The sequence below is a fragment of the Nothobranchius furzeri genome, chromosome 8 (assembly GCF_043380555.1).
Source record: "Nothobranchius furzeri strain GRZ-AD chromosome 8, NfurGRZ-RIMD1, whole genome shotgun sequence".
In the NCBI taxonomy this organism is placed as follows: Eukaryota; Metazoa; Chordata; class Actinopteri; order Cyprinodontiformes; family Nothobranchiidae; genus Nothobranchius; species Nothobranchius furzeri.
Genome location: NC_091748.1, coordinates 76,887,574 through 76,910,719, shown reverse-complemented (window position 1 = coordinate 76,910,719; position 23,146 = coordinate 76,887,574). Strand labels below are relative to the sequence as shown.

The 23,146-nt window shown below is 45.7% G+C and overlaps 1 protein-coding gene across 2 annotated transcripts in view; it reads left to right on the top strand.

Moving 5' to 3' along the window:
• dspb (desmoplakin b) overlaps positions 1-23,146 on the top strand; it is a 54,446-nt gene that overhangs the window by 14,103 nt on the left and 17,197 nt on the right. Inside the window, exons 11-24 of one of the 2 annotated variants that reach the window (XM_054752006.2) lie at positions 539-664; positions 827-979; positions 3,607-3,761; positions 6,509-6,635; positions 6,789-6,975; positions 12,468-13,258; positions 13,341-13,519; positions 13,785-13,923; positions 18,509-18,702; positions 18,962-19,124; positions 19,217-19,300; positions 19,367-19,474; positions 19,560-19,658; positions 20,747-22,573. In XM_054752006.2, the coding sequence (XP_054607981.2) occupies positions 539-664; positions 827-979; positions 3,607-3,761; positions 6,509-6,635; positions 6,789-6,975; positions 12,468-13,258; positions 13,341-13,519; positions 13,785-13,923; positions 18,509-18,702; positions 18,962-19,124; positions 19,217-19,300; positions 19,367-19,474; positions 19,560-19,658; positions 20,747-22,573 (4,332 nt within the window). The remainder of the gene's footprint in view (positions 1-538; positions 665-826; positions 980-3,606; positions 3,762-6,508; positions 6,636-6,788; positions 6,976-12,467; positions 13,259-13,340; positions 13,520-13,784; positions 13,924-18,508; positions 18,703-18,961; positions 19,125-19,216; positions 19,301-19,366; positions 19,475-19,559; positions 19,659-20,746; positions 22,574-23,146) is intronic. The other variant, XM_015971195.3, reaches the window with a different exon arrangement.

Below are 23,146 nucleotides of genomic sequence, written 5' to 3'. Positions count from 1 at the left end.
CGCCTCCCTGGTGAGGTTTTCTGGGCACGTCCAACCGGGAGGAGACCTAAAGGGAGACCCAGGACACGCTGGAGGGACTATGTCTCTCGGCTGGCCAGAAACAGGGAATGCCTTAGGATCTCGCCGGAGGAGCTGGCCCAATTGGCTCAGGAAAGGGAAGTCTGGGCCTCTCGACTTAAGCCTACTCCAGATAAGCGGAAAAAACTGGATGGATGGATTTCAAAAGCAGATGTTGCTCAGGAATGTAAATATACTTTCAAATAAAATTTGGCAGCAGCACTGAGCTGCCCACGGATATCCCCAACTTTAAAGCAGCTCAACTAAAGACGCATAATGGCCAGAGGTGGGCAGGCTATCTGGCATAGCGGGCCCGTCCCATAGGCTGCTAGCCAATGTGGGCCGGTCACTTTAAGTTACTTTAACAAAAATGTTGCATAAAATTTGTTTTTTCAAGAGTAGACAAGACCACAGTTGCTTGTATAACACAGGCATGACCGCGTTACTTCCAGACGCTTATTCAGGGTTGTGTTTTTTATAGTTCTTCAAAGAGGCTAATGGCACCTTCAAGGCTCTCCAACAGGAACATCAGAAGCTTCGAGACACCTTCAAATGCGACAAGGACACCAGCCTGGAGGAGCTAACGGAAATCCTCAAAGGCCTGGAGGTATGAGAACTTCTCATAGCAATTAATGGTAAATGGTAACAAGAACAATATCTGAGTGCAGAACGACTTGATGATGTCATATTAAATATAAAATGAAAGATGTAGAAGAGTTCTTCATTAATAAAGTTCAATGTGTTTGATTATTTAAAATTTGATCAACAGAGTGAGAGGGAAAGGCTGATGGATTTCAAGCGACAGGTGCAACACGTGGTCAGTAAATCCAAGAGCATTGTGAGGCTGAAACCCAGAAACCCAGAGGAGAAGGGCAGCAGTGGCACCATCGTCAGGGCTCTGTGTGACTTCCAACAAGAGCAGGTCAAGCTTTAAAACACGTATTTTATTTTAAGTGTTAAAGGTCTTGTTCACTGAGAAGTGACGTCACACTTGTTTGAAATACGACCAGTCACCCTGAGCTGCACATTCATGCAGGAGGTAAACATTTTCTTCACCCGCGTTGTCTGCATCAGCTGCAGAAAAGAAAAAGATGGGAAAACGACCGGTTCAGTGAAAACCAGTATCTTCTATGTCACTGAGAATATGGCTCCGCCCACCTTAGGATGTGACCCGCCCCAGAGGACGGAGAGAGCTGGGCAATACCCAAGTATGTTGTATACTTGTCAAGCACGTCCTTGACACGTACACCAGGAAGTCCGTTCTAGCGAGTGTGGGAGGACGAGGACAACATTTGGAACAGAACCGTATGTCATCATGTCATAGCAACAAACACTGCTTTTTGATGCGATCAAACAAACAATCTGACATAAAAATAAAATTCTAGTTTGTCACTTAAATATCAAAATAACATTTATTACATTATATTTGTATAATATTTGGTTCACGTTTGATCAAAGTTGATAAAATACCAGCATGTACCATTGCTAAATGAAGAAGAAAGTGTATTTATCATTAAAGGAGAGCTATTGCAGGTTAGAGCCTCCTTTGAACAAATGTTTAGAGAAACATAATAGGAATTTGTTCTAAATAAACATTTACACATTAATTAATTATTTAGGCTTTGGGGGTTGTTTTTGTTAGATTTTTTTTTCCAGCCAAACCAGATGTGAAGCAGACAGAGGGAGTCCTGTTAGCTTGATCCACAGAATAAAACGAATTTTAATGCCGGTTCACAAAGGAAACTTTAAATGTTTATAATTATACTTATGGTGAACCACAACCATACAGTTAGGAGCCTGCTGCACGCCCCAGAGAGCAGAGACCAGCCAGAGGGAGAAAAGATGGCCAAAGTAGAGAGATTTAGCTGTGGTGTCAGGAGGAGGAGCAGGCGTCTCGGTGAGTCAATGATGCTAGCTAGCTAGCTTAAACCCGTGTGCTAACATCACAGTATTGTACAGATTACCAGGGGCGTGTCCAGGGAGTGGCCTGGGGTAGCACATGCCACCCTTGGAATCTGATTGGCCACCCCAGGTGCCACCACACTAATTTACTTTAAATAGGCTTTTCATTGTCCACAAAAGGCTTGGGGGTAAAACAAAAAAAGCATAACCATTGGTGCCACCCATGCACAAAGCTATGCCTCACCTGGGCCACCCCATTTTAGAAGATCTGGACACGCCACTGCAGATTACTGTCATGTACCTCACCAGACACTTAAAATATTATTGGTCATTTAATATAATTTTGATTCTTGACAATAATAAGCTATAATGAGCGTTTGTCAGCTCTTCCATACTCGTTAATATCCGTTCATGTAGTTTAGGACTTGAGAGAGAGAGAGAGTAGTTTAGGACTTTAGAGAGAGAGAGAGAGAGGGAGAGAGAGAGAGAGAGAGAGAGAGAGAGAGAGAGAGAGAGAGGGAGAGGGAGAGGGAGAGGGAGAGGGAGAGAGAGAGAGAGAGAGAGAGAGAGAGAGAGAGAGAGAGAGAGAGAGAGGAAGCTCCCCTGGCCCACTAGAAACATTTAAAAGCTCTGCATCCTTCCGCATGCTTGCCGTGATGCATACTTAGGATTGGAACAATACATCAGTACCATTGACAGGGTATCTGCAGGTTTAGGAGAGCCAAATTCAAGACCTTTTAATACCTTTTTTGAGGCCACTTTGACTAGCTTTGAAGCTATCATTTCCGGCTATTGCCTGGAACCGGTGGTAACCACGTCGCGAACGTGGGATTAGCCATCCAGTTAACATTAAACTTGCACTTGCCCATGGCGCAAGCTCCCGCTAGCTTAACCAGCTAATGTGCTCATCTAAAAATAGCCCCCTTTCACAACCAACTGAATGTGTACGGTTCCGCTTACGGCAACATCGTACACAAAAAATGCTGAACACCAACTAGAAATTCATAAAGATTTTATAGAAATAAAAGAATCTTGTTTATTGGGTCTTTGGTAATTTAAGAACTTTGGAAACTGTACTTAAGGATTATTTGTCATTTTTAAGGCCTTCAATTCGGAGAAGCTAATTTAAGACTTTTTAAGGACCCGCAGATACCCTGCATTGATGACATTTCACAAAGACGTGAGTACAAACGTTCAGATGAGTATGTATTTGAGAAACAGCAACAAACTCGTTTTGGCTAGTAGAAGCTAACTATTAGCATTAACAACTCCACAACATGCCAGAACTCCTTCAGGCTTTTATTATTTGTTGAGATAAAACATAAATGTTGCACTTTTTCCCAAGAAAGATGATTAAACGAGGCAGCAGAAAAGTTGCATTGCTGTTGGCCAATCAGTAGCGATGCATTTGCATATCATGAAGACTAAATAGAAATCCTGTCAGCTTCTGCCCCCACTGCCTGAAGCAGGAGCACCAGAGCTTGTTTTCCAACAGAAAAAGACTCAATCATTCATTCGCACTATAGACCACAGCAGATTTAGTGACGGAACAAGTGAAGGAGACCTTTAACAAGAAGAGGCATCACTGTACACTAAGTTTTGTAAATTGTTTTTATTAATTAAAACCATTTGTGTTGGGCGCTTTAGAAGGTGATCTGTAAAGACAACGAAGCCATCCTGAAGGACAACAGCCAGCGCAGTAAATGGCTCATCATCGGTCCTGGAGGTCTGGATATGATAGTGCCGTCTGTGTGTCTGATCGTGCCACCTCCTAATCCACTGAGCATCAGCCTTGCCAACAAGTAGGAAACGCAAATAACACCTCTTTTTTAGCTAGACAATGCAAGAGGAAGCCAATACACAGATGCTACTAGGTATGTGTATTGGTGAAATTCTGGTGATACGATACAGGGGAGACTATACAATGTATCACGATATATTGTGATACATTGAGGCCTAGTCCACACGTAGCCGGGTTTTTTAAAAACGAATATCCGCCCCTCCAAAAACTTGCATCCACACCACCGCGTAAAAAAAAAACTCTGTCCACACGTACCCGGATAAATACGTTGTTAGGGACATGCCAGACCTGTAGGCGGCAGTACTTCCCCCGTTCTTAACCTCGTCCTTCGTCTGTGGTCTTCCGCAAGGAGCAGTAATTCCGCTTGCAAAAACAAACAAGCAGAAAGCGCTTGGACAATTGATGGATCGGGTAGTGACAGAGCGCAGCTCTGAGGGCTTCCATGATGCCGGCTAGTGTAAACACAGGTCGCACACGTGATGTCAGCATTTTTTTGTCGCGGAAAGTGACGTTGCGGACCTTAAAACTCCTGTTTTGTCCGTCCACACGCAGACACCCAAAACGGAGAAAACGCACATCTTCACTTTGGCCGGAGTTTTTAAAAAGATCCGTTTTCGTGTGAAAAAACTCCGTTTTCGTGTGGATGACAGGCCAAAACGAAGAAAAATATCTACGATTTGGCAGATCCCCGGCTACGTGTGGACAGGGCCTCAGTCAGACGTTATTAGCTATTTTTTTACTGCATTTATTGTAGGAATATTCCATAAACAGTCCAAACTGATACTTAACATGTTTAACATCTTAATAGAGGGATTTACATTTCAATGGTGGAAACAAAACCCATTGCACACTGCTGCCATCTAGCAGTCGGGGTTTGAATTGCACCAAAAGAAAAGAAAATACACAAATGTTTGCATGTGAACTCTTCCAAAAATTAGATACATGGCTTTTGATTATCGATATAATATCAAATAACAAAATATCACAATATACTGATATTTTCTTACATCCCTTGATATTACATAGACGTTTAGTTTTGACTGATCACCTGGACCTAAACTCCAGGGCTCTCATTTATCAACCTTACTTACGCACAGATCTATGAGTATTTCGTGCGTTGGCATGAATTTACACATTGTGTGGTGTTTACCAATTTGTACTTTTGTGTGAATATGTCCCTAAATATAAGGAAAGCTCTGACCATGCGTAGGAACAGCATTTGGTGGTAGAACGGGGTAACAGCAGTACTGAAGGTCCCAGTCATCCACGCGTGTTCCTCATCCACACATTACATTTACCCAGTATGTCGGTGCAAAAAGGGCTTTTGAGCATTATTGGTGCTAAAACCAATAAAAGACACATGTAACCAACGGGCATCTGATATTATATCATGACTAATCTGTGTTATTTGAAGATTTAACAGAGCGTGCTCACTGGAGGGAATGCGTTCTCCGTGAGGAAGAAATCCTTCTGCTTTGTGGTGCGACAGACAAACCTCGCGAATCCGATTCCAGTTCATATTTTGTTTACAACTACGAGAACTCTCCAGTACCACCTCCTGCTCCCCGATCATACCAGACTGGATGACAGCTGAGGCTGCGCTCTCAGACGTTTCCAAATGAAACTAACTCCAAACAGAACGACTCCTTACATGTAAATGAGAACCCGTTACTCTACGATTGATCAAATTCATAATTTTATTTATATCTGACATGAACTTCTCCTCTGTCCCGACCTCTCTATAACCTCTGTAACTTGTTTGGTTTTTTGCCCTTCGGCAGCCAGTGTATCGATCTCGCTGTCAATAAAGTTTTCCTACTTACTCTGGGGAGAAAACCAGGGAATTCTCTTGTTCTGAGGAAGTAGCTTGACCATATATGGTTAATTGAGGGCGTTTCTGTATGTAAATGACGGTGAACGGACATGAACACCTGGGTACGCACAGGTGGGAGTTATCATCAGACGATCGCGGAGGAACATGTGTATGAGAGGCCACCACATGTTTCATAAATCAGGAGTACACGTAGCCTAAATTTCATTTGTAGGAAGGAATATAGGAACGTTCGTACGAACGTTTTGATAAATGAGGCCCCAGGCTGTAAGACGTGATCAAATCAAACACCAGAATCACATTTGCTGTCAAAAGTTACCTGGGTGTGTTCTATAAAATGATAAATACTGCAGCATTTTGTTCCTCTGTTGGCAGCTTTCACAGCAGCATCTACACAGGAAATCAGAACTTCATTTACACTTTCAACATAAAAGTCTCAAACATGCCTCAAAGCATTTTAAGTTTATTAATACTGTCCTCTGAGTTTCATGCACTTCAGGTGTTTTGAAGTATGTGTTTATGTTTGAGACTCTTATTGTGAAGGAATAAAAGGTGTTCTGAGGTTGCAGGTGTCATTGAAACATCTCATTATTTTTTCCTTGTGACTACTACCTGGAATTTGTCGACTTTATGCCAGAAATAATAATAATTTGACTTTTCTTCTCAATACTTATTTTCATTAGTGAATCTTTCAGAAGGTTCTTGTAAGTCGAAATTGTAGTTTTGAAATAGTTGTTAGAAGTTTATTGGTCACATTTTCTTATTATTAGTTGTATTATTTCACGTTTTCTTAGAATTGGTGAAAAGTTATGGAGGGACTGTTCAGCACACAATTTCCTAAAATAAACATGGGATTGTGTTTTTAGTGTACACATATTTTTAACTGGGTGTAAAAATATAGATTTTGTTTTTTATAGGAATGAGCAGTTTTATGAAGCCTTCCTAAACCTCTGGAATCAGCTGTACATCAATGTTAAGAGTCTCATGGCCTGGAACTACTGTCTGCAGGACATCAAATACATCCGCTCCCTCACTATCTCCATGGTAACAGTTGCATCGTTGATGGACCTTTTGTTGTTAGGCTAACATAAATGTTAACATTTGTGCATTTTAGGAAGTGCAGGCACCAATCATTCATGTGTAATCAATACTTTTGCATTTATTTATCATCTGAAATGATTTTGTCTGTGCTTTCAGTTGTCTGAGATGCGACCTGAGGAATATCGACAAATCATCAAGAACCTGGAGTCTCATTACGAGGATTTCAAAGCAACCAGCCATGAAACCAACCTCTTTGCTGAAGAAGACAAGATGATCATCGAAAACCAGTTTGTTGAAGCACAAAACCATTATGACAAACTGGTGGTCGAGCTGCCGACTTACAGTCAGTATATTAAAGCTATCATATTAATATTAACAAACACTCTTTGGTTATCTTCTGCCTGCAGTTTGTTCTTCTTTGTATTGTACAGGGTGTGTTGCATTCATTTCTTTAGAGCTGTTCTTAATCAAGTGAAATATTGTGCATTTAATTATTGTTACATTCTGCTTCTTTAAAGGGACTTTTCGGACTTTTGAATTTTTATGCTCGCGATTGCCCCCTCAGGCCAAAAGCGTAACGGCAGCTTCAATAGTAGGCTCGTGCACGAGGCGCGCATGCTGTACGTGCACACTCCTTAATGAAAATAACAGCTGAGACAGTCCCGTGTGTGTGTGTGTGTGTGTGTGTGTGTGTGTGTGTGTGTGTGTGTGTGTGTGGCCCGGAGGACAGAAGAACACAGCAAATTAATAAAAATAATGTCCCTCTGTCTCTGCAGCTGCACTTTCTCGTCGGCCAGCCAAACGTGCAGTGTGTGTGTGTGTGTGTGTGTGTGTGTGTGTGTGTGTGTGGCCCGGAGGACAGAGGACAGGAGAACGTGCAGCTAATTAATTAAATAATGTGGTTCTGTACCTTTCTCTTCAGCACAGCCGACAAAGGTTTATGATGGGTCAGTCCTCCTGCATGCTCAGATCATTCCCTTCCCTTGCTTGAAAATTTGTTCCAAAATGAAAGTTGAACCCACATCTTTTTTATCTGTGAATTCAATGCCGTTCGGCGAGTCTCAAATAGAAATGTGGGCATCTTACTGTAAAAAAAATACCATTAATGTAAAAAATAAACTCTAAATGACAAACTATGTTCACACCCAGAATCGAAACCAGGTCTCCTACATGAGAGTCAGACATCTTACTAGGTGAGCTAAAGCACCAGTGACGTCCTCTTGTATCTGTAACATTTATATCCTTGATGACAGCTGAAACAACGACAAACCAAAGAACGGTTCGGAGCGAAAATGGCTATTTTGTTGCTAATTTGCAGGAAATATCTAGAAGAAAGTTCTACAGAAAGTAGCTAAGGGTCCTCAGAAATGTAGCTAGCATTGTCACTAGGCGTTAGGAACAGCGACAAAGTGGCACTGCCTCTCTCTCTGCTGCTAAAGCTACGGATAGCAAATGCTACGGGCGATGCCTGAGCGTGAACGCGCATGAAGCAGCCTGCTCGACCCGAGCATCTCTCTTTTTCTGTGATTTTGAAGAAAAACAGGCAATCACAGTAAAAATGCCAGGGCTCATTCTACAGGACCAGGGCATTGCAGGAGAATGTATGAAGAAGACATTTATTATTTCTATACATGTTTTGGCTGTCAGACTTCCATAATGTCCTTTTAAAGTCTCTGAAGTTTTAATAATTTAACCCTCCCACTGCCTTTATGGGTGACCCTGCGAGGAAAGTTGACCATTGAACAGGGTTGATGGCTTATCCCTTGAGGTCCACGTGGCAGGGGTGAGGTGGTGCTCACGTAAGTCTTCGTCTTCGTCTTCCTCCGCTTATCCGGGTCCGGGTCGTGGGGGCAGCATCCCAATTAGGGAGCTCCAGGCCGTCCTCTCCCCGGCCTTGTCCACCAGCTCCTCCGGCAGGACCCCAAGGCGTTCCCGGACCATATTGGAGATGTAACCTCTCCAACGTGTCCTGGGTCGACCCGGGGGCCTTCTGCCGGCAGGACATGCCCGAAACACCTCCCTGGGGAGGCGTCCAGGAGGCATCCTGACCAGATGCCCAAACCACCTCAACTGACTCCTTTCGATCCGGAGGAGCAGCGGTTCTACTCCGAGTCCCTCCCGAATGTCCGAGCTCCTCACCCTATCTCTAAGGCTGAGCCCGGCCACCCTACGGAGGAAACTCATTTCGGCCGCTTGTATCCGCGATCTCGTTCTTTCGGTCATTACCCAAAGCTCATGACCATAGGTGAGGATTGGGACGTAGATCGACCGGTAAATCGAGAGCCTGGCTTTCTGGCTCAGCTCCCTCTTCCCCACGACAGATCGGCTCAGCGTCCGCATCACTGTAGACGCCGAACCAATCCGCCTGTCGATCTCCCGATCCCTCCTACCCTCACTCGTGAACAAGACCCCGAGATACTTAAACTCCTCCACTTGAGGTAGGACCTCTCCCCCGACCCGGAGGTGGCAAGCCACCCTTTTCCGGTCGAGAACCATGGTCTCAGATTTGGAGGTGCTGATCCTCATCCCAGCCGCTTCACATTCGGCCGCGAACCTACCCAGCAAGAGCTGAAGGTCAGAGCTGGATGAAGCTAGGAGGACCACATCATCCGCAAAAAGCAGAGACGAGATTCTCCTGCCACCAAACTCGACACACTCCACACCACGGCTGCGTCTAGAAATTCTGTCCATAAAAGTGATGAACAGAACCGGTGACAAAGGGCAGCCCTGGCGGAGTCCAACCCTCACTGGGAACAGGTCCGACTTACTACCGGCTATGCGGACCAAACTCACGCTCCTCTGGTAAAGGGACTGAATGGTCCTTAACAGAAAGCCACCCACCCCATACTCCTGGAGCGTCCCCCACAGGGTGCCCCTGGGGACATGGTCATAAGCCTTCTCCAAATCCACAAAGCACATGTGGATTGGTTGGGCAAACTCCCATGCCCCCTCCATCACCCTTGCAAGGGTATAGAGCTGGTCCACAGTTCCACGGCCAGGACGAAAACCACATTGCTCCTCCTCTATCTGAGATTCAACTATCGATCTGACCCTCCTCTCCAGTACCTTGGCGTAGACCTTTCCAGGGAGGCTGAGGAGTGTGATCCCCCTATAGTTGGAACACACCCTCAGGTCACCCTTCTTAAAGATGGGGACCACCACCCGGGTCTGCCACTCCCTAGGAACTGCCCCCGATGACCACGCAATGTTGTAGAGACGTGTCAACCATGATAGCCCTACAACATCCATAGCCTTGAGATACCCAGGACGAACCTCATCCCCCCCCCGGGGCTCCGCCGCTGTGTAGTTGTTTGACTACCTCAGCAACTTCTGCCCCCGAGATCGGACAGTCCATCCCCAGGCCTCCCAGCTCTGGTTCCTCCTCGGAATGCGCATTGGTGGGATTGAGGAGCTCCTCAAAGTATTCCTTCCACCGTCCGACTATAGCCTCAGTTGACGTCAGCAGCTCCCCATCCCCACTGTAAACAGTGTGAGCGAGTTGCTGCCTTCCTCTCCTGAGGCGCCGGACAGTTTGCCAGAACCTCTTTGGAGCCGATCGATAGTCTTTCTCCATGGCCTCACCAAACTCCTCCCACGCCCGAGATTTTGCCTCGGCAACTGCCACTGCTGCACCCCGCTTGGCTATCCGGTACCTGTCTGCTGCCTCCGGAGACCCACAGACCAGCCACGCCCTGTAGGCCTCCTGTGCTACATAAATAAAGGTGGTATGGTATGAATGTTAACCAAAATACTTTAGGATTCTTTGCTTAATCAGTGACCATAAACACACGTCGTATTTATTCAGACAGATTCAAGTATATAATTAAAATAAACTTTATTTCTAGACTAATTATAAACATGACGAGTTATGAAAACGATGTGAAATGGATGAATATGTGTGGATGGAAAGCGATTTTTATCAGAACCTTGTATCTGAAAGAAACTGTGTTCTGGGTGTAAAAAATTTAGTCTGCTATAACAGAGAGTTTATTTATTAATAAAATAACATCAGACGCAATCTTGCTGTGCCCACGTACCCTTATCGGAGACCCCCGTGGTAGATCCGGAAGGTCAGGAAGTCCGGAGGACCTCAAGGCACTGAGGTTCGCAGGATAACCGCAGCATGTCCAAGTCCAGTCTAGAGATGTCTCCAGGTCACAACAACAGGTGGACTTTTTTTGTGTCTCAAACTGACTCTTAAGGAGTCTTGCTGTGTCAGCTTTGCTGCGTGCAAAAAAAAAAAAAAGGTTTTGACTGTATGTCAGGGAGATGTTTCAAAGAGGCTGGTCCCAGATCGGCCACTCCAGAGTTTCAGCTGGAAACAAACTCAACTCGGCTCGATGAACTTCAACGAACTGAATAACTCAGGACGTGATCTAAGTTTTATTATTCCTATGTTATGATTTCTGGCAAATCACAACTTGCCATGTTAAGAGGGTTTTACCAAACAAACCTCAGAACACTCCTTCAGATAAAAGATGCTCTGATTTGTGGATAAGAAAAGTTTATGTGCAGTGAAGTTATCTTTAGCCTTGTGATATGCACGTGTGTATGAGTGTGTGAACTTGTCAAGTCACGTACGCTGATTATCAAATGGATATTGCAAGGACACATTCATTTCAGCCGTATTAATTTAGGCACAGATTAATCAAAACATTTCATTTAACACCTTGTTCATTCATTATATGTTTATTTAAGTATTTCATTTAACCATATTGTTCATTTCATTTCATCATTATTATAAAAGTTCGTCCTTTATTCTGTGAAGAAAAGCAGCAGTTTGGCAGAGAAGAACCTTGGGAAGGGAGCATGTTGACAATATCGTGATCCCGGGATGTCAACATGCACTTGCAGAATCTTTCCTGCAGCTTGGAATATTAGATAGGGCACACAGAGTCAGAATTATGTCTCTATATGACCGGATACTGAAGCGGTCAAACTGTAGCTGTAAAATGACCCTTTCTGGACATTACAAATGGTATGCTCAAACAGTCGATGTGTAAAAATTCATTCTTTTATGTCAGGGTTATGATGGCTTTAATACAACAGGTGCTTCCTTATATTAGAAACCATTGTCAACGTGTATAGCTACACTAGGCTCTTAAAGAGCACAAAGTTCATGGAGGAATTGACCAGTTCCATTTCTATGATGTGCTTTTTGCCAGGGATTATGTTGTGATGGTAACTCGAGTAACTGCCATCTCCTCAGACTGAGCCAGCTGATTTGATGTATGACAGGGTTGGGTAATGGTAAATGGCCTGTATTTGATACAGCGCTTTCTAGAGTCCTGGAACCCCCCAAGGCGCTTTACAACACAGTCATTAACACCCTAGTGGTGATGAACTACACTGTTGCCACAGCTGGCCTGGGGCACACTGACAGTGGCGAGTATGCCGTACACAGGCACCGCCGGTCCCTCCGACCACCACCAGGCAAGGTGGGTTAAGTGCCTTGCCCAAGGACACAACAGCAGCGACAGGGCTTGAACCTGTAGCCTTCTGATTACAGGGAGAGCACTTAACTCCTGCGACTCTGTCGCCCCACCGTCGGGTGCACACTTCCATAAAGATCGCTTTAGAGGTGTATCACCAAAGGGTCCTCAGCTGAAATACATTGGGTCAATGAAATGCACTAACCCAAAAAATGTCAAAGGTAGGCCCCAATAATGATAAAAATTAAATGACGATCATTTATTGTGATGACTCACTTTAAGAACAACTAGTATCTGGCATTTAAAAATGTTACTTTTTAACTAACCTTCATTTATTATACTTTAACAAACAAATAATCCCCTAACACTTTTTACAAACATGCTAATTTCTGCTCCTCCGCAGGTGCTTCTTCAAGTCACGTAGAAGTACAACAACAACAACAAATCCCCGTGCAACAACAAATCCCCGTGCAACAACAAATTTCCATGCAACAACCCCAGCAGCACCTAATTCTTATACAGCAGCCACAACTGCAATTCCAACAACTGCAGCTGCAACAACAGCACCAACTGCAGCTGCAGCTACAACAACAGCAGCTGCAACTGCAACAACAAAAAATTGCTGCTGAGGAAGAGGCCAGGAAGCTGGAAGAAGCCAGGAAGCTGGAGGAGGAAAGGAAGCTTGAAGAGGCAAGGAAGGTGGAAGAGGCCAGGAAGGTGGAAGAGGCCAGAAGGTTGGAAGAAGCCAGAAGGTTGGATGAAGCCAGAAGGTTGGAAGAGGCCAGAAGGTTGGATGAAGCCAGGAGGTTGGAAGAGGCCAGAAGGTTGGATGAGGCCAGAAGGTTGGATGAGGCCAGGAGGTTGGAAGAGGTCAGGAGGTTGGAAGAGGCCAGGAGGTTGGAAGAACGACGGCGAGCAGAGCTTAAAAAACAGATGGAGAGAAAAATAGAAGCAAAGAAAGAGGTAGTAGAACAACCAATCAAGAGGGATGTGTTGAAGTTGACCAAGACAGAACAAAAGAGGAAGACCTCCTCATCTAGCTCTTTTACTTCCTCATCTTCTCGTATCTTATCCGAGCTGCATTCACTCAGATTAAGGATGGAGAGTGCTGAAGGTGCCCTAAGCCAGCATGTTCACATCTGCTTTGGAGATGATGGAGCGCGAGACTGTAGCTTTAAGATTAATCAGCTGGAGGTAAACACAAACTCGGAAAAACCGCAGTTTCCTCACACAACTCTCTGTACTAATACTGTGTGTTTGTACTTGTGAACTTTAGTCCGTGCAGCATGACGTGGACTTGATGCGTGAGGAGTATCTACGTTTGAGGGAACGTATTTTGAGGGAGCTAGACGATATGAGTGATTCAGATAAAGCTCAGTTCCTCCGCAACGAGATTGGAATGATCAACCAGAGACTGGGCAATCTGGAGAGCAGCTCATCCGCTTATGTACAACGGTACACAGCACAAACCTCTCTCATTAAGCTCTCTTTACTCTCACGTTTTATCGGGTAATACAGTCTGTCTCAAATCAAAAGTTAAGTGGCCGGATGCTCAAAAGAAATTGCCCATTTTAGCTTGTTTGATTTTATTTTTTGTTTAAAACATGCATTTCTGTTCAAAAAAATGCATTTGAAGGCAAATGACTCAATGCTAATCCTTGGTTGGGACACCTTAAAGAATATTTAAAAGGTTGTGCTGAAGCTTTCATTTGTTTATCAGGCTGCGGGCTTTAAGAGACATGCTGGAGAACATTGCACGAGCTGAAGACATTGTGAAAGTTCACGAAGCTCGACTGACAGAAAAAGAGACCACGTCCCTGTCTCCAGCTGAAGTCAGCGAATACATGGCGACCCTGAAGGTATTCTGTTCAATGAATACAAAAAAATTATGCAAATATTTTGATATTTTTTTCTTTTATTAAATGTTTTATTTTGGCAAATATGCAAACATGCTAGCCTTTAAACAGAAACAGTCAAGGACTCTCACCCCTCCTGTTGGCTATCATCCCTAGGCAACGTCCCCTGTTATCGGAACGTGCATTTGTAACACTCTACGTAGCATAGAAGTCAGATGCTCAGAAAGTTGATTCTCCAGAGTTTATTCTTCCCTCATACCTGCAGAAAACATAAAAGTCACTTGAATTTGCCTTCTGGCACCATACAACATCTGCAGATCCCTCACTGTACAAGACTGCCTTGTGAGAAACTGGAAGCTACCGTGGCCGAAAGATGCAAACAATGCGAGATGTGGTTTTTAAAATAAAAAAAAAAGAAGATAAAACCCACTTATAAAATAAAATACAAAATAATATATAAATATCTCCAATTACATTTAGAACTTTGTTACACATCGTCGTCGTCGTCTTCCTCCACTTATCCGGGTCCGGGTCGCGGGGTCAGCATCCCAACTAGGGAGCTTCAGACCGTCCTCTCCCCGGCCACCTCCACCAGCTCCTCCGGCAGGACCAGGCATTCCCGGACCAGACTGGAGATGTAACCTCTCCAACATGACAACCCGGGGGCCTCTTGCCGGCAGGACATGCCCAAAACACGTCCCCAGGGAGGCGTACAGGAGGCATCCTGACCAGATGCCCAAACCACCTCAACTGACTCCTTTCGATCCGGAGGAGCAGCGGTTCTACTCTGAGTCCCTCCCGAATGTCCGAGCTCCTCACCCTATATCTAAGGCTGAGCCCGGCCACCCTACGGAGGAAACTCATTTCGGCTGCTTGTATCCGCAATCTTGTTCTTTCGGTCATTACCCAAAGCTCATGACCATGATCGACCGGAAAATCGAGAGCCTGGCTTTCTGGCTCAGCTCCCTCATCACGACGACAGATCGGCTCAGCGTCCGCAGACGCTTAACCAATCCGCCTGTCGATCTCCCGATCCCTCCTACCCTCACTCATGAACAAGACCCTGATATACTTAAACTCCTCCACTTGAGGTAGGACCTCCTTGCCGGAGTTGGCAAGCCACCCTTTTCCGGTCGAGAACCATGGTCTCAGATTTGGAGGTGCTGATCCTCATCCCAGCCGCTTCACACTCGACCGCAAACCTACCCAGCAAGAGCTGAAGGTCAGAGCTGGATGAAGCTAGGAGGACCGCCTCATCCGCAAAAAGCAGAGACGAGATTCTCCTGCCACCAACTCGACACAATCCACACCACGACTGCACCTAGAAATTCTGTCCATAAAGGTAATGAACAGAACCGGTGACAAAGGGCAGCCCTGGCGGAGTCCAACCCTCACTGGGAACAGGTCCGACTTACTACCGGCTATGCGGACCAAACTCACACTCCTCTGGTAAAGGGACTGAGTGGCCCTTAACAGAAAGCCACCCACCCCATACTCCTGGAGCGTTCCCCACAGGGTGCCCCTGGGGACACGGTCGTAAGCCTTCTCCAAATCCACAAAACACATGTGGATTGGTTGGGCAAACTCCCATGCCCCCTCCATCACCCTTGCAAGGGTATAGAGCTGGTCCACAGTTCCACGGCCAGGACGAAAACCACATTGCTCCTCCTCAATCTGAGATTCAACTATCGATCGGACCCTCCTCTCCAGTAGCTTGGAGTAGACCTTTCCAGGGAGGCTGAGGAGTGTGATCCCCCTATAGTTAGAACACACCCTCAGGCCACCCTTCTTAAAGATGGGGACCACCACCCCGGTCTGGCACTCCACAGGAACTGCCCCCGATGACCACACAATGTTGCAGAGATGTGTCAACCATGACAGCCCTACAAAATCCATAGCCTTGAGATACCCAGGACAAATCTCATCCACCCCCGGGGCTCCGCCGCTGTGTGGTTGTTTGACTACCTCAGCAACTTCTGCCCCCGAGATTGGACAGTCTATCCCCAGGTCTCCCGGCTCTGGTTCCCCCTCAGAATGCGCGTAGGTGGTATTGAGGAGCTTCTCAAAGTATTCCTTCCACCGTCCGACTATAGCCCCAGTTGACGTAAGCAGCTCCCCATCCCTACTGTAAACAGTGTGAGCGAGTTGCTGCCTTCCTCTCCTGAGGCGCCAGACAGTTTGCCAGAACCTCTTTGGAGCCGATCGATAGTCCTTCTCTATGGCCTCACCAAACTCCTCCCATGACCGAGATTTAGCCTCTGCAACTGCCACTGCTGCACCCCGCTTGGCTATCCAGTACCTGTCTGCTGCCTCCGGAGACCCACAGACCAGCCACGCCCTGTAGGCCTCCTTCTTCAGCCTGACGGCTCCCCGAACTCTGGTGTCCACCAGCGGGTACAGGGGTTGCCACCACGACTGGCACCAGCCACCTTGCGACCACAGCTAGCAACAACCGCCTCACCAATTGCAGAGTGGAACAAGGCCCACTCGAAGTCAATGTCCCCCACTGCTCTCGGGACACAGTCAAAGTTCTGCCGGAGGTGGGAGTTGAAGACTGTCTTGACAGGTTCTTCTGCCAGGCGTTCCCAGCAGACCCTCACTATGTGTTTGGGTCTGCCAGGTCTACGCGGCATCTTCCCCTGCCATCTGATCCAACTCACCACCAGGTGGTGATCAGTTGACAGCTCCGCTCCGCTCTTCACTCGGGTGTCCAAAACATACGGCCGCAGGTCAGATGATACAACTACAACGTCTATCATCGACCTGCAACCTAGGCTGCCCTGGTACCAAGTGTACCAATGGGCATCCTTATGTTCGAACATGGTGTTTGTTATGGTCAAACTGTGGCTTGCACAGAAGTCCAATAACGAAACACCACTCGAGTTCAGATCAGGCGGGCCGTTCCTCCCAATCACACCCCTCCAGGTCAAGCTGTCTTTGCCCACGTGAGCATTGAAGTCCCCCAGCAGGACAATGGAGTCCCCTGATGGATCACTATCTAGCACTCGTCCCAGGGACTCCAAAAAGGGTGGGTATTCTGAACTGATATTTGGCCCATAAGCACAAACAACAGTCAGGACCCATTCCCCGACCCGAAGGCGCAGGGACGCTACCCTCTCGTCCCCCGGGGTAAACCCCAACACACAGGCAGAGAGTCTTGGGGCTAACAAAAAGCCGACCCCAGCCCTCCGCCTCTCACCCGGAGCAACTCCAGCAAAGGAGAGTGTCCACCCCCTCTCAAGGACTTTGGTTCCAGAGCCAATGCTATGTGTCGAGGTGAGTCCGACTATATCTAGCCGGTACCGCTCAACCTCTGCCACAAGCTCCTGCTCCTTCCCCACCAGCGAGGTGATGTTCCATGTCCCAAAAACCAGTTTCCTTGTCCGGGGATCGGACCGCCAAGGCTCCCGCCTCATTCTGCCACCCGATCCACACTGCACCGGACCCGTCATGTTCCTCCTGCGGGTGTTGGGTCCACAGTTGGATGAGCCCATGTATCCGGTTTGGGCTGGGTCCGGCCGGGCCCCATGGGCGAAAGCCCGGCCACCAGGCACTTGCTCACGGGCCCCAACCCCAGGTCTGGCTCCAGGGTGGGACCCCGGTAACCTTCCGGGCCGGGTACTCTGACTCTTTGAATTCACATCCATGAAAGATCCTGTGAACAGTTCTTTGTCTCACCCTTCACCTAAGACCAATTTGTCATGGAAGACCCTACCAGGGGCACAAAGTGCCCCAGACAACATAGCTCCTAGGATCATTAGGGCACTCAAACTCCTCCACCACGATAAGGTGACGGTTCAAGGAGTAAACAAGAGAGGGCTAAATAAATAATAATCGACCCACACTTGTATAGTACCTTTCAGAGTCAGAGGACTCCAACTTTACACTACACTTTATTATTCATTCGTTCTCATTGTAGCCACAGCTGACACACTGACATAGGCAAGGCTCTCTAGCGCAGGCACCATCAGTCCTTCCGACCACCACCAGCAGTCAAAGTGGGTTAGGTGTCTTGCCCAAAGACTAAACAGCATTTTCAGTTTTCTACGTCCATATGTCTTTTGTTGTCCGTGACTTCAAATGGTGCTTTCTTTTTGGGACTCTGGTAGTTAGTCTTAAGGTTGAAGTAGTAGCAGCCAGCTGTTTCTCATATTATTGAGCAGAGAACGTTTCACACCAGTGGTGTTCTGTTGAAAAATACAAAAGCACATAATGAGTGGAGGACCCAGGGAAGTTCACCGGTTTGGCGAGACAGACAAACGGATGGTCGACTAGTTGCTTTTGGTCAGAGCCATGTTCTTGGCGAGGGTTTTAGACAAATTTGAGAGAACCATTTTATTGATTTTTTTCTTTATTTATTTTTTTTTATCTCCACCATATTTTATCTATATTTTAGCTATACCGTATTAGAACATTGTTAAGAAGGATGAAAGAAATATTTTAAGGTAGCTTGTTTTGCAGATTTGCCAGTGTGGCAAAGACCAATTCTTCCATGCTGCTGCGCTCTGGATGTTTAACTTAAATTTATGTTTTAAAATTGATGCTGTTTTATAACACATAAATCCAATTTTGGACCATGTGTTTTTAGAGTATCAAAGCAGAGTTGGATCAAAAGAAAGACATTTTTACCGCCATGGAAGCGGCATTGACAAAGGCAAACTACTGGAACAGCCAGGTGGGAAGCTCCTCTCACAGGTGTGACTTGATGCAGTCAAGAAACACAGAGCAGGTGGGCATGCTGTCCGACAGGTGGAGACGAATCCATGACCAGATTGACACCAGGTATCTTTCTTTTTTTATCTACTACTTAAATTTTGTAACACATTTTTTCTAAGTAATGCCTTGTTCCCCATACAAATAACATCTAAGGCAGCTTCTAAAAATAAACTTGAATTTCTTTAATGTCACAAAAACTCTCATTACTTACAATAATGGCAAGAGTAGTCTAAGATATCTGTTTGAGCGGAAAATACCATCATCTACAGTTGTGGGTAAAAAGACAATTGTGATGCCATTTTACATCTGAAATGTTCTTGTTCAGACTGCAGGACCTGCAAGTGTACATGCCTCAGCTGCAGCACTACAAACAAACCAGTACCTCCATCAGTGAATGGATTGATGTCACTCGGAAAAAACAGGACACCTTGCAGGCCACGAAGGTGGAAACCGTCCAAGCACTCAAAGACCACATCAACAATCAAAAGGTTTTCTGTTGGGCCTTCTGTTGTTATTATTGCACTTGCTGTCTGCATACCCATGTTCCATCACTGATGCCTCTTCTGTTGCTCTTTTCAAGGCCTTGAACTCAGAAATCAAAGCGAAGAGGGAGACGATAGAGAGTGTGCTGAGAGACAACGAGGCTTGTGTGAATACTATTAAGGTAGGTGAACTGAACAAAATTATGAATGGTGATTGTTTTGTGCACTCATGGCTGGCTGTCCTGCAGGACTATGAGACTGACCTTGCCTCGTACACATCTGGCTTAGAAACACTGCTCAACATTCCCATCAAGAGGACAATGCTGAAGTCCCCATCGATGGATCTCAACCAAGAGGTAACGTTTCACTTCCATGGCTTCGAAGAAAAGTCTCCTTTCGGTGAACAGAGTAATCTTACATCGGACTTTGTTTTTGTCTAAGGTCATACAACTTCAAACTCGTTACATGGAGCTGCTTACACTGTCCGGTGATCACTATAAGTTCTTGGGACAGCTACTCAAAAATTTGGAGGAGCTCAAGGTATTTTTTTGTGGTTGTGTTGAAGTTTGATTTTGTATCAGAAAAATTAACTAGTGAACGCACACACACACACACACACACACACACACACACACACACACACACACACACACACACACATTTTAGGGATGCACACTTTTCAAAATTTGTTTAACCAGTTATTGAAGCCCTTAACGGTTAATATTCTGCAAACTGTAAACTCCCCCTCCATCCCTCAAAACCACACACACACACACACGCGTGCGCAAACACACTGTCAGCATCGACGGGCGAAGCATGGTGGGGAACAAGGGTGGTAGCGTTCCACACGTGGAAGAGGACTGACTAGAGTTGAAGGAAAGCGGTGTCCGGGTTAACAGTGGTTGCAGGAAGTGATGGCATTGATGAGACGCGAGAAAGGAGTTGACCGGAGCGGTCGTGGAGTTAGCTCTTTAGGAACCTGTGTTAGGACTAATCGGGAAGCTGACACATGTAACATGGATCAGGAGATCATGCATGAAAATCACACGATGATTGAGTGCTGGGTGAGAGGTGAGTGAGTCCTTTGAATTGTTTGGGAGGTGGACCTCCGCCCAGCAGCGGGCAGTGGAAGCTATCTTGCGCAGCTGTTGCTAGCTAGCCTGATGAGTTCCAGACACACAAACAAACCTTTGCCCCCGCTCTATAAATACAAAAGCTTTTGTGTCTTCTTAAGATAATTCTGACTCACAACCAAGGTCCTGCACTCGTTACAGCATTCATAAACTAAAAGTGCCGTTAGTGGGATGAGATTTGAAGTGTCCATCAAGACCTGCTGTGCAACGGGAAGAAGCACGAGTGCTATATCTAAAAATTGTTTATCACACAGAGTTTTTTTCATTGCACGTGCGACATATATACTGCACAGCCCTGATATGGATGAAACACAAAAAGCAGTTAGATTTTGAATGATGTACCCAGAGAATAAATTGTTTATTACCCTTGAAGTAAAAAAATAGGGTTTCCTCAAATTCTTAAATCGGTTAAACCAAATGGTTATTCAATTTGTTCAGATTCTATTATTTACAAATCTAAAATAAGCATTCCTTCTTACTCATTCCCACTTCTAGATGCGCAACACTCAGATTGACCTGCTTCAAGAAGAACTTCGCCAGCTGAAGGACGAAATGAAAGATCGTAACTCCAAGAACAAATCACTGGAAGATGCTGTTGCTCGATACCAGCTGGAACTGTCTCAATTCAAGGACCAGGTGCTGTCGCTGGAGGAGGTGAAGAGAACTACAGTGCTACAGTGCAGTGTCACCAAGGACAGTCTAGACTCCACTCAAAGCAAGGTGGCAGAGCTCAACGATGAGGTAGAACGTCTGAAGTACCAACTGAGTGAAGAAAAAAGGAAGACGAAGCTAGCAGAGGAGCGCTACGTTCAGCAGCAAGAAGAGTATGATTTAGTTCTGAAGAAGAGGCAGAAAGAGCTGGAGACCGTCAGCTGGTCTAAGGTGGAGGTAGAGAAAAGTGTGACAATCAAAGAACGTGAGATCGAGCTGCTGAGACGGCAGCTGGCTGAAGAGTCAGCAAAGGTCATGGAGCTACAAAAAGACATGTCAAAGGTAAGGAGCCAAATCTGTACGAACATCAATAAATTAAAGCTCGGCTATGAATACCAAATCCAGCTAAGTCGCACAGAGATTGAAACGCTGGAGGCCCAGAGGGCTGATGTTACAGCACAGCTCCAGCTGCAGTATGACAGGATGGAGGCAGACAGGAGGGATCTGGAGGAGGAACTCAGGCGACTCAGGATTTCTGTCAGCCAGGCTGAGGAGGAAAAAGAGAGGGCAGAGTATGAGACCTGCCGTCAACGGGCCACGCTGATGGAGGAAGGGTGCAAGAGGAGAGAAATGGAAAGTCGAGTGGAGCTACTAATGAGGCAGAAAGATGAGGAAAGAAACCAGTACAGAGAGGAGCTAGCTGAGGTGATGAATACCCTGCAGGAGAAGAGCGACCAACTAGTTTATGTAACTCACAGCCTACAGGAGGAGACCCGGAGGAGGAAAACCACAGAAGAAGGGCAGGCTGTTCTTGAGCAGTCTTTGGTCGAGCTGCAACTGAAAATAACCAACTCGTCGGTGGCTACGACACAGCTGAGAGAGTGTGACCAGGAGCTGCAGCAGACACGTTTAGAGCTGGAAAGAGAAAACAAAGAGAGATACAGAGTAGAACAAAAACTGAGCAGGTTACAGGGACGAATTAAAGACCTGCAGGCTGTGAGAGATGGGCTTGAGAGTCAGGTGGAGAATCTGAGGAAAGCTCACCAAGAAGAAGTGAGTAAAAGGATGCAGGTGGAAGTGGAACTGGAGAAGACCACCTTGACCGTGGCAGAGTACATCAGCACCATTTCTGAACTGCGCCAGAGCCATGAACAAACATGCACATCAGAAAAAAGAGGTGAAGAAGAGCGTCTCAGGCTGAAGGAGGACCTTGAGAAAACCTTGAGACAAAATCAGAGTTCTGCAGAGCTCAAAACTCAGCTCAGCGATGAGCTAAAATCTCTGAAGCAGCAGCTTCTGCAGGAGGAAGTCCGGGTTAAAGACGCAAACCTCAGAAATGAGGATCTCAACAAGACTATTGAAGAGAAGAATGAGATAATTAATGAGAACTTTGTGGAGCTTCAAAGGCTGAAAGAAATGATAGAAACCCAGACTAAAGAAAGGATGAGGTTAGACGAAGAGCTGAGGTCAGCACGACAAGCTAAAGAAGAACTCTTGAAATCTAAAAAAGGAATGGATGATGAGCTCTCCTCACAGATTACTGCCCTGGAACTGCAGCTGCAAGCCAGTGAGCGAAGCAATCTAGACCACAGCAACCTGGTCTCAGAATTCTCCTCTGAGCGGGAGAAACTGAAGCTGGAGGCAGAGAAAATGCTAAAGCAGGTCACAGAGGTACACGGGCGCTTGCCTTTTAGTTCTGGACTATCCAATTCTGACCTGGAATATTCACCTCACTACCGATGTAGCTTAGCTTTTCTTGCATGCTGAATGCCCCCATGCTTTTTTAAATGCCTGATCACCATGATTCAAACACTTATGAGTGTGTTTGAATAACTGGCATTAGCATGAAAGCAATCTGAGCCTTTCTGACTGCCAGTCTCCTCCTTATGTGGTGCATGCTTTAGAAGCTTTAATGATTACTTTAGTGAAGCTTGAAAATGGAAAAATCAACTACTATGGCAACTTTTAAATCCCAGTCTTGCTTGATTTTGTTTTAATCTCTTGTTCTGTAAATATCTGCAGTATTGATTTTACCTTTAGATAGCAAATCTAGTCAAATCAAGTTATACAGTTGAGGAACACACATATTTGCTTATCACGCTTTTTTCTTTCTTCTTTTCTTATTTTGGCGCAAGATTAAGATTTTTCTAATGTACACAGTGTTTTGGACGTTTTTAATGAAAATCAGAAAACTGGAAGAAAAAAAACGACAACATTAGACTTTGTAGTTTTTTGCTGAAAAAT